The 14,193-nt window shown below is 43.8% G+C and overlaps 1 protein-coding gene across 1 annotated transcript in view; it reads left to right on the top strand.

Annotated features, from left to right (window-relative positions):
• The window catches only part of Patronin (calmodulin-regulated spectrin-associated protein patronin), a 62,427-nt gene extending 48,929 nt beyond the window's left edge, over positions 1-13,498 (top strand). The window contains exons 13-26 of the mRNA XM_089700822.1: positions 1,174-1,247; positions 1,328-1,571; positions 2,056-2,334; positions 2,451-3,058; positions 3,354-3,687; positions 5,484-5,720; positions 5,807-6,011; positions 6,739-6,798; positions 7,540-7,629; positions 9,332-9,439; positions 11,101-11,298; positions 11,371-11,653; positions 11,989-12,260; positions 12,901-13,498. Of these exons, the coding sequence (XP_089556948.1) occupies positions 1,174-1,247; positions 1,328-1,571; positions 2,056-2,334; positions 2,451-3,058; positions 3,354-3,687; positions 5,484-5,720; positions 5,807-6,011; positions 6,739-6,798; positions 7,540-7,629; positions 9,332-9,439; positions 11,101-11,298; positions 11,371-11,653; positions 11,989-12,133 (2,865 nt within the window). The 3' untranslated portion in view covers positions 12,134-12,260; positions 12,901-13,498. The remainder of the gene's footprint in view (positions 1-1,173; positions 1,248-1,327; positions 1,572-2,055; positions 2,335-2,450; positions 3,059-3,353; positions 3,688-5,483; positions 5,721-5,806; positions 6,012-6,738; positions 6,799-7,539; positions 7,630-9,331; positions 9,440-11,100; positions 11,299-11,370; positions 11,654-11,988; positions 12,261-12,900) is intronic.
• The last annotated feature ends 695 nt before the right edge of the window (positions 13,499-14,193 follow it).

The following is a 14,193-nucleotide window of genomic DNA, read 5'->3' as shown; positions in this document are numbered from 1 at the left end:
GTAATTTTTCTGTCAATCGAAATTTCCCTAACTATTGTTTAAATCATTTTTTAAATTTTCCTCAAATTGGAAATTTTGACGACTGATTAAAGTAAACCACCCACATATTCCCACCCACATCCCGTACGCTATGCTCTCTATCTACAGGCCGCGCGTGCGCAGATGGCTCAGTATCTGAATAGCTAGCGAACGAACAAACTCGCCTGGTCGTTGGGCGTTCATGAACAATATCATCATCATCACTTTTATTGAAAATAATATTCATATATTTTTCTTTGCCCGCGGATTCCCCTGATGTTAAATTCGCATTAGTATGAGTCGTTTCACCGCTGTCAAAAGTTACCCATGGCCATGTCACATTAAAACGAATAAACACACTCGCATTTATAATATTATGCTAGAGGTCCGACCCGGCTTCGCCCGTGGCACACATTTCGCAATAAAAGGTAGCCTATGTCCTTTCTCGGGTATCAAAATATCTCCATACCAAATTTCATGCAAATTGGTTCAGTAGTTTAGGCGTGATTGAGTAACAGACAGACAGACAGAGTTACTTTCGCATTTATAATATTAGTATGGATTATTATAGTTAAAAGAAGCAGTTTCAAAATTGGTCCTTCGAGGCAGTTATTTCGCAAAATATATAAATCGTATAGTTTTTGTCTTAGATATGTTTTATTTAATATATCGTTTAATAACAAATATAGGGCGATCCTATCATACATATACACACCATTTACTCATGAAAAAGACATACCAAATCATGTTTGTTAAGATTAGTTGTGAATGATTTATAAGGAATGAAATGTCTGTTTGTGCACTCAAACGTGTTGCATGTTAGTGCATGTTGTCTGTGTGTGTTTAAAAGCATGTATCCACCGTAGTCACTGTATCTGTTTGATTCAATTTGTTAGTAAAGCTTTTAAATGTCATCTACAATAATATGTAACCACATTTTAGCTTTTTAATTTTTGCCTTTTTTTGCACTATATTTTGTTATCATTTTTGTCAGTTATTAGTGCAATACGATATATAATTAATTATCAATTTAAGTCATCGGTGTTCACCCTCATCTAATTAGAACAAATTACTCAGCCATATTTAAATATAAATTTATTTAATATATAATAAAGGACATTGATAATCCCAACCTTGCTCGTACCAATCATATAGGATGTGGTCCCCGAAGCGCCGAGCCAGACTGCAGAAAATACAGCCTTAGAACAATATCAGCAATCGATAGCGAAGTGAGTACTTTGCGTTAAATTGCAATTTGTGAAATATTTCATTTGGCCAGAAATATTCACTCGAAAAGTGATGGTTACAGAATGAACTCGAGTTTACAAGACATACAGAGCGACATAGCGCGACTCGCGAGCCAACAGAATCAGTTACAGCAGCAGCAACAACAGCAGCAGCAGCAACAACTTCAGCAACAGCAACAACAGCTGCAACAACAATTGCAGCAGCAACAGCAACAACTCCAGCAGCAGTTGCAACAGCAACAGGCGAAACAGCTGTTTCAACAGCAACAACATTTCCAACATTATCAACCGAACATTCCACAATTAGTGAGTATTCTTCGTAAACAATAAGTATGTAGTTATATTTATTTTTTTAAAACTATATCATTGATATCTCGAATACGTCGTTTAGTTAATGATACAATTTCTTATTTCTTAGTTTAAGGGTGAACAGAGATGGATCGATTCGGTTATTTTACGTGTTTTAATTTTGTTATAGTTATTTATTATGTGTGCATGAGAAATAGTGGTAACATTTGACGTGTTTGTCGTTAACCGGGTGTGATGTAACTTACGTGTGATCGCATTACTAGATAGAGTAAGATTAGATAGAGATTATGTGATGCCTGATTTTATAGACGGATGATATAGTTTGTTTTGTGAAATTTTTATAATTTTTAACATGCAAACAAACGTGTGTGAATCGTAAGGGATCTGAACGATGACGAGTTGTATTTATATTTGGCATCGTGCCAGGCAGTGAAGCAGTAGGTGCGGTTTGTATATTATGTCGTGTCGTGTGGTGTTGCAGCACAGCGCGTTCAGCTCGCAGCAGAACGTGGCGCGCGCGGCGCTGAGCGCGTTCGGCTCCACGCCGCAGCTGGCGCCCTACGAGCCCGAGCCCGAGCCGCCGCACCAGCCGCACCAGCCGCAGTACCGCGCCATCGAGCCCGACGCGGCGCGCCAGTTCTTCCTGCACGACGCGCCGCACGTGCCGCACGCGCCGCACGTGCCGCAGCGCCGCACCTGGGCGCAGCACGCGCAGCTGCAGCAGCACGTGCACGAGCACGCCGAGCTAAGGGGCTGGCAGGTAACGCTATTCCGAGTGCACGTTTAAATTATGATATGTATAATTCATGTGTTGATTTAATTCAAATTCATTCTAATATATATATATATATATATATTATATATTTATATTTTCAGTTGCATCAACAAAACCAGCAATCGAATACGTTCTCTCAACCGGTGGATCCGCCCCGTGCGTGGAAGTCTCCCTCCCCGGCGCCGGCCAGCGAGCGCGGGCGCTGGTCCCCGCAGGCCTTCGTGCTGCACGAGCGGGGCGAGCGGGGCGAGCGGGAGCCCGCGTACAACGGCACGGGCCCGCACGACCACGCGAGCTACACGGTGCAGTCGCCGGCGGCCAGCCCGCGGCGCGCGCGCACGCCGCAGCGCGCCGGCTCGCTGCCCGACGCCGACGACATGCGGCCGCAGAGCATCTCGTTCATCGGCAGCGCGGAGGACGAGCTGCCGGCCGTGGGCCGCCTGCGCATCTCGTCGGGCACGCGCACGTACCGCCTGCCGTCCCCCACGCGGCCCGCGCTGGCGCGCGACTCGTTCGAGCGCGAGCCGGCCGAGCGGCCCGAGCGGCCCGAGCGGCCCGAGAAGGGCTTCTACATCTCGTTCGACGACGAGCAGCCCAAGCGCGCCAAGCCGCCGCTGCGCAGGCGCGGCTCGCCCCGCAAGGAGCGCGCCGACAGCCCCGAGCGGCCCGACGACTGGCCCGACCGGGAGGAGCCCTTCGTGGTGCACAGGTACTGCCGTTACATTCGACTCGTTTAATGGTCTTTCGTTGTACGTTATTGGTTAATGCACAAGAAATATTCTTATGGATGGAAAGATAAGACAATAGGTCCACAAAAATAGAAACAGTTATTCCATGATACATCTCATGTTATAGGTGAACACAGCTTGCATACGAACGAACAGTATATAGTGACGTTTATTCATCTTCATATTTAGTTTTATAATATTGAAATACTTTAAAATATTATTTTTTTATCACTAGGCATAATAATATAAATTTATTGGATAACACAATTTTTACAGAAACACGCCACTAGAACGTACAGAGTCAAGAGATTCTCGCGATTCGCGTGAAATGCGAGAGACGCGAGATATGCGGGATATGCGAGATGCACGGGAAGCGCGAGACACGCGGGATGTACGGGATGTACGGGATGTACGAGACACGCGGGATGTACGAGACGCGCGGGATGTACGGGATGTACGAGACGCGCGGGATGTACGAGACACGCGGGAGCCGAGCGAGACGCGCGCGTCGCCGGCGCGGGACAGCATCGCGCGGCAGACGCAGCGCCTCACCAACGAGCCCGCGCCCGCGCCCGCCGCGCTCGTCATCGGCGAGCTCGAGCCCGACCCCGTGCGTGCATTGTTTACTTATTTAAATACAGGGTGTAATCGTTAAGTGTGCACAGGCGATTATTCCGTAACTATTGCAGATATCAAAAAACTTTAAACTGATGTCGAAAGCCCTTTACCTAATCAGTAAAATGACAATAATAACTTTTTACAAATAAAACGGGAAATATCCAAAAAAGTTACATTAAACACTCCCTTACATTGAATTTTCCATACATTTTGTGTTCAAAGAAAATGTTCGAAGTGACGTCCTCGTTTTGGGATACCATTGTATTCCATATCGAGCTCTATTTACAGTTTCTAAATGAATGTTTATTAAAATTTGCGAAGTAATTTAAGCACAAATTCGAAAAAAGAACCAAAATTTTTCATATTACATGTTTAGGATAGTCATATCTCATACTAAATGTATGGTGTTTGGTGTAAAATTTTTGGATAACTTAACTCAGGTTAGCGTGAGTTAGCCTGAGTGAGCGTGAGTCAGCCTGAGTGAGCGTGAGTGGTCCTGAGTTAGCGTGAGTGAGCGTGAGTCAGTCTGAGTGAGCGTGAGTGATCCTGAATTAGCGTGAGTGAGCGTGAGTGATCTTGAATTAGCGTGAGTGATCCTGAGTTAGCGTGAGTTAGAGTGAGTGAGCTTAAGTTAGCGTGAGTGATCCTGAGTTAGCGTGTGATCCTGAGTTAGTGTGACTGAGCGCGAGTGATCCTGAGTTAGCGTGAGTGAGCCTGAGTGACCGTGAGTGATCATGAGTTAGCGTGAGTGAGCGTGAGTTAGCGTGAGTGAGCGTGAGTTAGCGTGAGTTAGCGTGAGTGAGCGTGAGTGATACTGAGTTAGCCTGAGTGAGCCAGAGTTAGCGTGAGTTAGTCTGAGTTAGCGTGAGTGAGCGTGAGTCAGCCTGAGTGAGCGTGAGTGGTCCTGAGTTAGCGTGAGTGAGCGTGAGTCAGCCTTTTTTTCAGATCGTTCAAATCTGACGAATTCTCAACGCGCACATGTCATCAATGCGATGGATAGATAACTCCATAGCACAGATTTCAACCAAACTCGACCATCTTAAAGCAACCCACGATACTTTAAATCTGTAATATCTTCGAAAATATTCACTTAAATCATACGGTGTAAGGGGCCATATAGATCTATATTAAATGAACAATGTATTCAAGGTATTTTATTCGTTAAGGATTAATGCTGTATTGGTTAAAATCGCTTCGAAAATGAACCATTATTTGTCGTAAAAAGTAAATGACAAAAAAAAGTTATTGTGGGTTATCCATAAGATATAGACATATACCATCGCGGACGTTTCTGTAGACCTTTTCAATTTGTACAATACTTAGAACATTATTTTGATAAAACTCGTAGGGTTCAGCCTGCGTTTGCAATGAAAGCGGAAAAAATGTAATTATTTACGACATCACATTAGAAACCTCAAAAATAACAGTACTTCTCCACTATTTAATGGATGTTTATTATACATATAAACCTTCCTCTTGAATCACTCTATCTATTAAAAAAAACCGCATCAAAATCCGTCGTGTAGTTTCAAAGATTTAAGCGTACAAAGGGACATAGGGACATAGGAACAGAGAAAGCGACTTCGTTTTATACTATGTAGTGATAATTAAATTTAAATACATTTTCATATTCAAAGTTTTAAAGAGAAGTTTATTTTAATTATAACATTAATTCATCGTTCAATTGAACTCATATATTTCAATGTATACTTTTAGATTTGAATATTCTTTATATTTTTTTGGTACCGTATATTAATACGTGTCGCGTGTGCGGGGCGGTGTGCGCAGAACAGCGCGGAGGAGATGGAGCGCAAGAAGGAGCGCATCATGCTGCTGTCGCTGCAGCGGCGCCAGCGCGCGGAGGAGGCGCGCGCGCGCAGCGAGGCGAGCGCGGCGGCGCGGCGCGCGCGGGACGAGGCCGAGCGGGAGCGCCGCGCCGCGCGCAAGGACGCGCAGGCGCGCCGCCGGGACGCCATTCTGCACGACTACAAGCTCAAGAAGGCCATGGAGGAGGCCGAGCGGGAGGTCGCCGTCTCTCTCCTTCGCTTTTTGAAAAGTTTCATTTGATGTGTGTTACGGTTAGTGCTCACGAAGTGCGTTTGCAATTTCAGGGCAAAGTGTTCGAGAAGTCAGAGTTCATGGAGTCGCTGAACCGATTGGGCGGCGGCGCGGGGGGCGGCGGGGGCGCGGGCCCGACGCGCCTGCGCGGCAAGGCGGCGGGGCGCGCGCGCCCCAAGACCATCCACGTGGACAGCGGCGCGCTGCACGCCGCCGAGGGGCTGCTGCACGCGCAGCCCGCGCCCGCCAACCTGCCCGGTACAACAACACACAACGTGCCATACACGCGACACCTTCTCTCACACCAATAGCGACACACATACGCGACACACACGACGCATAACAGGAACACGAACAGAACAAAAAAATTTTTAGTCGACAAGGAAACTCACGACTAACAGAAACATCTTGCAAAATGGAATTATAAAACTTGTTATCAGTTATGTATAAAACTATAGACATTAATTATTATTTCAATCGTTCATCAAACGAGCAGACTGTCGCTCATTTTATTATGAAACTGAAAACTTTTTACTTTACTTTTTTTGTACTACAGATCAATAAAAACAAACACAAATTCAATCTAACACTATCACCTGTGATTCGAATAATATATTAATGCCGATATTAATTATTAATTTCTATATTGCATGAAAAATGTTCAATATTAATTTACTAGCTGCAACTATTTTGTGAAAGCACAGCTTCTATTTATGTTTAAAGCTGTAACACGCGACGACCTTATTTACGATTTATTTTTAATTTGTTTGTAAAATACGCACACGCGAGCGATAGAGTCGTGACCCTCGGGTGTGCGCATTTTAATTCTGTTTTTATCCCGTGGCTTCACTTTTGCACCGCGCCCCGTACGTTTCGATAGCAAAAGTCCACTTTTTGGGCATAGTATAGTCGAATAGATGTGTCGATAACGTGCGGGCGTGTGCGTGTGTCGGGCCGCATGTGAGTGTGTGCGTGTGGTGTGCAGGCGCGCGCCGGGACTACTACCGCGGCTCGCAGGACAACTTGCTGGAGCGCCCCTACCGAGGTGAGCCCGCTATACACTACGCGCATCTTCGCCGTAGACCAGCTATTTTTTTTTTGTTTTTTAATACTTCATTTTTAATAAAGCTTACGCTTAACATCGACACATATCTACTCTATTTACTGAACATACTACATGAAATGATATCGTACTATTTTTTCACATCACTGTTCATATCCCCTGTAAAGGTATCGAAATAATTACTGTTTTTGCCTTATTGCATTCCGTAGTAGTTAAATTATTTGTTTTTAACGTTTTTAATGTCATCGTCAATGATTAATTATAAATATGTGGCCTGGAAATAAGGTCACTTTTTGTACTTTATCTCGCATCCGTACAAATATATATACTGTACATTGTAATGTTAATTGGTGTGGTACAATAAATCTAATATCTAATATCTATTATAAAGGCGAAAGTTTGTATGGATGTATGGATGTTTGTTACTCTTTCACGTAAAAACTACTGAACCGATTACAATGAAATTTAGCACACATATAGAGGGTAACTTGGGTTAACACATAGGATAGTTTTTATCCCGGAAATCCCACGGGAACGGGAACTATGCGGGTTTTCCTTTGCAAACGCGGCCAAACCGCGGGCGGAAATCTAGTGGTTAAATAAATAAAATATTGTACATTCAGTTAGCTCTCGTAGGATGTCATGTAAAATAGAAAAAAAGAGGGTATCACAAATATTGTGCGTCCCGAGTGAGTGCGACAATTGATGGTGGTGGTTGTGCAGAGTCCCCGGTGGAGGAGCGCGGCGCCATGTCGCCGGGCAGCGCGGGCAGCGGGCCGCTCGCCAGACGCGGCTCCTGCAAGACCTCGCGAGGTGAGCCCCCCCCACACCCGCACATCCCCCACACACACCCCCCCACACACCCCTCACACATTATCCTCCCAACTTTTCAAGCATTATACCCTATCTACGCTGCTGTTCCCGACTGCCCGGTTCCTGTAAAATTTTCGCCATATTCTATCCCTACTTCTTCCATCCCCGCTGATTGTTTACGGTCGATGTGGAGTTCTCCCCGAAGAACGATGGCAGAATAGTAGCTGGTGAAAAATTGTATGTTATGGCAACGCTGACTAAAATTAAATGTCACCGTCCCGAAAAGATGTCTGTTGTGTGTCTGTCACAAGTAGACCTATAAACTAGACAGAGATTTTAATGTTATTCATGCGCTATTCGTCGTTGCTATTTTCTTATTTTAATTTTACTCTAATTACTGATATTAAAAAACAATGTGATTACACCGCTGCAAATGTTTCTTAGTCAATAATTTATGCCTATTTGTGTGAATTCCAAACAAATTAAAATGCTCACTTATGAAATTTTTATGAAATGTTTAGAATTTACAGAACTAACAGCAGATAACTGCAGTACGCATGATTTAAACTAGATTTTTGACAAAATTACTGAAGAACTAATGCTGAACATAAGATATTTTTCATGTATAGACGCTACCATATCTCAACTTATTTTATGTATTTTTTATGTAAGTCTGCCATTGTTCTTGAAAGTTTAAGTCCTTATTATTTCACCTCTCTATAAGAATGCACCTCCAAAACCTCGCTTATATTTGCCTCGACCCTTTTTCTTATTTCTTATTCCCCAATTGTCCCGCTCATAAATCAGGTTTGGACTCCTGACTCCCCGCCGAATTGGCTAGCGCAACTAACGACACTCGCCTCAGCTGACCAATATATGTGCACTTAAATGATAATGATCTTATCCTATTTAAGTTACCATTTTGACAAAACATTTACCCGAAATTTTATCATTTGAGTGCAAATATTTTTGTGACTGCACCGATTGGTATTTGATTTAGACAGTCACACCCAAAAAAAAGTTCTTAGTGTCATTTCGTCCTAAAGATATTTATACAATTATGAATATTGAATAAATATATATGTAACGTAGAACTAATTATTTCACAGACCCCTAATACAAGATTTTTATTTTTTTGTATAAATATTTTTAAGACTCAAAACATCATAGAGTTCATATTATTATATTTAAAATTGCACGTATTAAGTATTCATAATTACATACTTTGTGTCATCAACGCTCCCGTTGATGATCCAGATGGGACGAGTGTGGCCGGGCGCAGTATTTCAAGACGCTTCTTTGATTTATTTGTAGATGCTTCGTTTTTATTTTTACTTTTATTTTATGTGTGTATTCTTTCAGCATAATATAGTTTTTACTCCCGAGTGCAAAATAGCTTGATACACCCCCGGAATGCGTAGGCACGACCCCGAACTTAACAAGCGAGGTTTCCTAGCTTCCTCCGACTGAACCCCTAGACCTTCCGCGCATTGAGCCCGGTTCCTCGCGGCCACAGCCCACTACATGTATGTGACGTGGCCCGTATCGCTTCCCTTTTGTTGTTAGCGCTCGCGAGTGCACGCGGCTTGTGCACGCGGCGTGTGCACGCGGCGTGTGCACGCGGCGTGTGCACGCGGCTTGTACACGCGGCGTGTGCACGCGGCGCACGCGCGGGCGCCTTGACATGAACGAAACATTTCAGAGCGGGTCAGTGACGAACCGCCGACGACACGTGGAAGGTCTAAATATTCCACTTACCAGAGTAACTTTAAGGCGGGGAGGAAATCTAGCTCTCTAATGAACTTGTGCGGTAAGCCACGTTTGATTCGCCACTTTGCCGCGCCCGCTTCCGTGGCCGGGCGCGGGGGCTGCCCGCGGCCCGCCGGCAGGCCGCAGCCCGCCGCCCGCCGCCCGCCGCCCGCAGCCCGCCGGCAGCCCCCGCGCCGTGTTTAGTTGCGAGCACTTTTCCGTTTCGTTGTCATCACTGGTGGAGGTGTCGGTGCGTCGGTAGCGTCCTTGTGCATGTCTATGTGGTGTTGGTATGACATCGTGGTGTCGGTTGTGTTTATTTATTTTCAGCGAATGCGCTTATATGCGGGACGGTAACGTAGACACTTTTCTATCGATCGATCTACTCTATGAGTCGCGGTCGTCTTAGCGACTGTAATTAGTATAATACCTATTTGTTTCATTTATGTATTTGCCAAATAACTTCGTTTAGTAATTTTTGGAGTCACGATTTCTCTATTTTATATACGCATCGTCAGATGTTAGCTTTGATCGTAGATTTGAAATTTTTTATTTTTATTTTTTATTAATCGATGGCTGGCTTCTGTAGTGACCCGAATATTTTTTTATTTTGCAGTAGCTTTAAATACGAACCCGGCTTCGCTAGCGGAGCTTTAGTCGCTCTTCATTAGACGCATAATAATAAGATAGATGTCGGTAGTGAAACGTGCTTCCGGTGGCTAATACGTTTTATGTAATACGATTTAAGTAGTAGAGTATAGTCTGGTCGATTATTTATTGTAATATTCTTTAATTATAAGTTAACGACTGCATAGAATTACATAGAGAAGGTTCCAAGGAGATGTTCGTTTGCAAAAATAGCGGACCTAAATCTGACTTCTGATATATATTGTATAGATCCCAGACATCCTATAGTGTTGTGGTCCAACCAGTGTTGTGGTCCCCCTCTCCCCACCCCGGTAATTAAATATGGCATACAAAGAAAAAAATAAAAATTTCCAAAACATGCCGTGTGGGGTATCAGATGAAAGAGCTTATTGAGTAGATCACGAATATATAGCATACTATAACATTTCTTACACTTTCTACAAGATTTTTTAGAAAATTTACGAAAATGCTCCATTTTTGAGTTAACTTTAAACCACTATAGATTGTAAACTCATGAATATATTTTTTAAATTATTATTTTAAATAATTAACAATAGTCTATTGTTTACGGGGTGGGGAGAGGGGGACCACAAAACTGGTTGGCAACATCTGTCTATAGGATGTCTGGGATCTATACAATATATATCAGAAGTCAGATTTAGGTCCGCTATTTTTGCAAACGAAACTCCACTGAGAGTCCGGTCTAACATGAAAATGTTTTAGGTTACTCACTTACGAATTAAGATCGATATTCCATAGAAAATCTATAATAATTTCCGTCACTAATCCTCACCGGCACGCTAGACTCGAATCACATCTCGATTCTCGACTCTTCCACAACTAACCGGGGAAAACTCACACATGTTAATTTTTATGTGGTGGAATTATTTTAGTGGAATTTCAACAACATGCAAAACTATATAGACTTTATTTTATTTCGTATTAAATATCAAATTCACATATTTTTTTTTACGAATGAATATATTTGGAAGTTCGTTAAATCGCCATTTGCGTTATCGCGTGTCGATCGGCGGCGGGCGTCCCCCGGCCGGGCTACAAGTGTGGTGTCCGCAGACTCGGGGCTGGGCCGCGCCACGCCGCCGCGCCGCGCCGCCTCGCCCGGGCTGCGCGCGCTGGCCTCGCCCGCCTCGCCCTTCCCCGCCTCGCCCGCCTCGGGGCCCGGCTCGCTGCCCGGCGCCATCGGCAAGCGCCGCGCGCACGACGACACCTCCGACGTCTCCTCCACGCACTCCTCCATCATGGACTACTCGGGTGAGCCCCGCCCCCGTCCCGCCCCCCCGCGCCCCCGAGCCGCTAGCTGTACCCTGTACTGTACCCTTGCAGGCCCGCGGCTGTACAAGCAGCCGGCCACCAAGTCGAACCGCGGCATCATGCTGAACGCCGTGGAGTACTGCGTGTTCCCGGGCGCCGTGAACGCGGAGGCCAAGCGGCGCGTGCTGGAGGAGATCGCGCGCTCGGAGAGCAAGCACTTCCTGGTGCTGTTCCGGGACGCGGGCTGCCAGTTCCGCGCGCTCTACGCGTTCTGCCCCGACACCGACCTCGTCACCAAGCTCTACGGCACCGGGCCCAAGACCGTCAACGACCGCATGTTCGACAAGTTCTTCAAGTGAGTCCTTTGCGATTTATCATATCATAATCATTTCTAGTTGTGAAACCTTTAAACTGAAAAAATAACCGTTCAATATCAGCTATATTAATTACTAATTTTTAAATTACAACCGTGAGTGTTGATAAAATCGATGACTGTAGTAACGATATAGTATGTTTTAGCCAAATATGTGAAATTTAACGAGAAATTTATCCCTCAATCGAGATTAACTTGTCTAGTAGATTACTGTTTGAAATAAAAAAATTGAATCACATTAACGATGACATTTAGAAGTTTTGTATGGTGTCACTATATTATGTTATGTGTGCGTTGACGCGAGTTGTGATCGGCAGGTACAACTCGGGCAGCAAGTGCTTCTCGCAAGTGCACACGAAGCACCTGACGGTGACCATCGACGCGTTCACGATCCACAACTCGCTGTGGCAGGGCAAGAAGGTGCAGCTGCCCAGCAAGCGGGACATGGCGCTCGTCGTCTAGTCGCTCCCGGGGCGCTGTGTCGCTGCGGTGCTACTTTCCTTTCATGTAATATAAACTCGAGCTTTAAAACACGTCGTTTAATATTGAACGCAATCGTTCGGACCGCTTGACCGCCGCGGGAAGTAGTCACATGAGTAGAAAGACGGAACAGAGACTAAGCTTCTTAAGAACGTGCAAAATTGTTACCTATTTTGGTAGGGTTGTCACAATAGGTTAAGACAAATTAAACAAAACATTTGTTAAATAGTTTTATAATTACACAAAATTACATACATACTTACAAATGTTAAACTTGTAATAATAATGAAAGGTAAAAACACACCGTCTACAATTCTCTTCTTATTAAAAAAGGACCTAATAAAATAAACGCAAGTAGGTACTTACTTGAAAAAGTAATAATCAAAATATTTACTCACCTATTGTACTCCCTGGGATAGTTGAAGTATGATATATTTTTAGTTTTTCTAGTATTATTCATACACACAGTACAATAAACAACCATTTTTAACAATAAAATATTACGTTTTATATTAAAATATTCAAACTTGCAAGTTGCAACTAATAAAACAAACAACGTGCGTCGTATCAACCCTGAGACTGTCCTCAGCCTGTGCAAGCGCAAACCGGTTTTTTCCAGAATCGCTGCGTACGCGACAAGCGGCCTGCGGTCACACACACATGCCCCGCGTACTTGTAGTAGTGCAATCGATTCGCGCGGTTGTTTGAAGCTTAGTCTCTGTTCCGTCTTTCTACTCATGTGAAGTAGTGCCGTATGCCGCTCGGCGTTCTATCACAAACCGTACGATAGTCGTTTTATGTAGGAATAATTTCGTCACAAAATCATTTTTTATAAAAATGTGTAGGCGTAAGTGTTGAAGTGTGAACGGTGGACGAGTCCGCCGCGGGCGGATGCCATATGTGTTAGTGAGAGCGCCGGTCGCGCGCCGGTCGCAGTCGCGTCGCGTCGCAGTCGCGTCGCGTCGCAGTCGCGTCGCGTCGCAGTCGCGTCGCGTCGCAGTCGCCAGTCGCAGTAACAAGCTCACGAACTAACCGCTTGCTCGTCGTTTAACTCGCTGCGAACGCAGGGCCCGATCATTACATATTAAAGTTACATTTTTTACCGCTTGTATAGCTAAAGTAAGGACGAGGCACACTTTACGTGGTAATTGTACTGCCTTATTCTGTAAATAATTGTTTTCTTTTTGTATACAGCTATTTATTAAAAGAATGTTAAAGGAAAATTGATGAATGTCATTTTTCATTGTTCGATGATCGGTCATCAATTATATACTACCGATAGTGTATGGTATGCAAATATATTGTATTATTAAAACCATAACGAAATAATATTGAATTTCATATTAAGTCTTGTGTTTTATTGACCTTGGTATATTCCTTAAGTCCTGAACGTCGCGTCGGTAACTGCAAGAGTAAGTATTGCACGATTAGAGACAGCACGGTGGCGAAGAAGACTCATTTATATCAAAGAGTTCCAATAGACGATAAACCTTTATTTCGATTTGTTGGCAAATTGTTTATAAACTGTAACAGTTTTTCTGATATTCCTAGATATATTTAATACTGTGAAGAACCAACACAATCTATTCAGTAGCTTTTGCGGGAAAGAGTATAACCATGCGTACACCGATTAATATGTCTGTCTGACAACTAAAACTGTACCATTCATATCGGGAATCTATACTAATGTCGAATATTATAAAGCTGAAGTTTGTTTGTTTGAACGCGCTAATGTCAGGAAATACTGATCCGATTTGAAAAATTGTTTTTGTTATCTAGCACCAAAACCCTTTTATCGAGGAAGGCATATTTATCATCACACTAATAAGACCAATAGGAGCGGAGCAATGCGGGTAAAACCGCGAGGCACAACTAGTAAAATATAAAGTTCGGCTTGTATAACACGCGTCAATAAACTAATCAAAAATGGCGGCAATAATCATTCCGTCTTTACTCACACTATATTTATCTGTCTTTCACACTTATGAATTCATAATGTCATTTTAAGTATGGGCCCATAGAAATCTAAATAACAAGACACT

This window comes from Colias philodice, chromosome 2 (assembly GCF_061535455.1).
Source record: "Colias philodice isolate Cphi_HAF_F1 chromosome 2, ilColPhil1 Martin Lab GWU primary, whole genome shotgun sequence".
Classification (NCBI taxonomy): domain Eukaryota; kingdom Metazoa; phylum Arthropoda; class Insecta; order Lepidoptera; family Pieridae; genus Colias; species Colias philodice.
The sequence above is the reverse complement of the archived record's forward strand: the minus strand, read 5'-3'. Positions and strand labels throughout refer to the sequence as shown.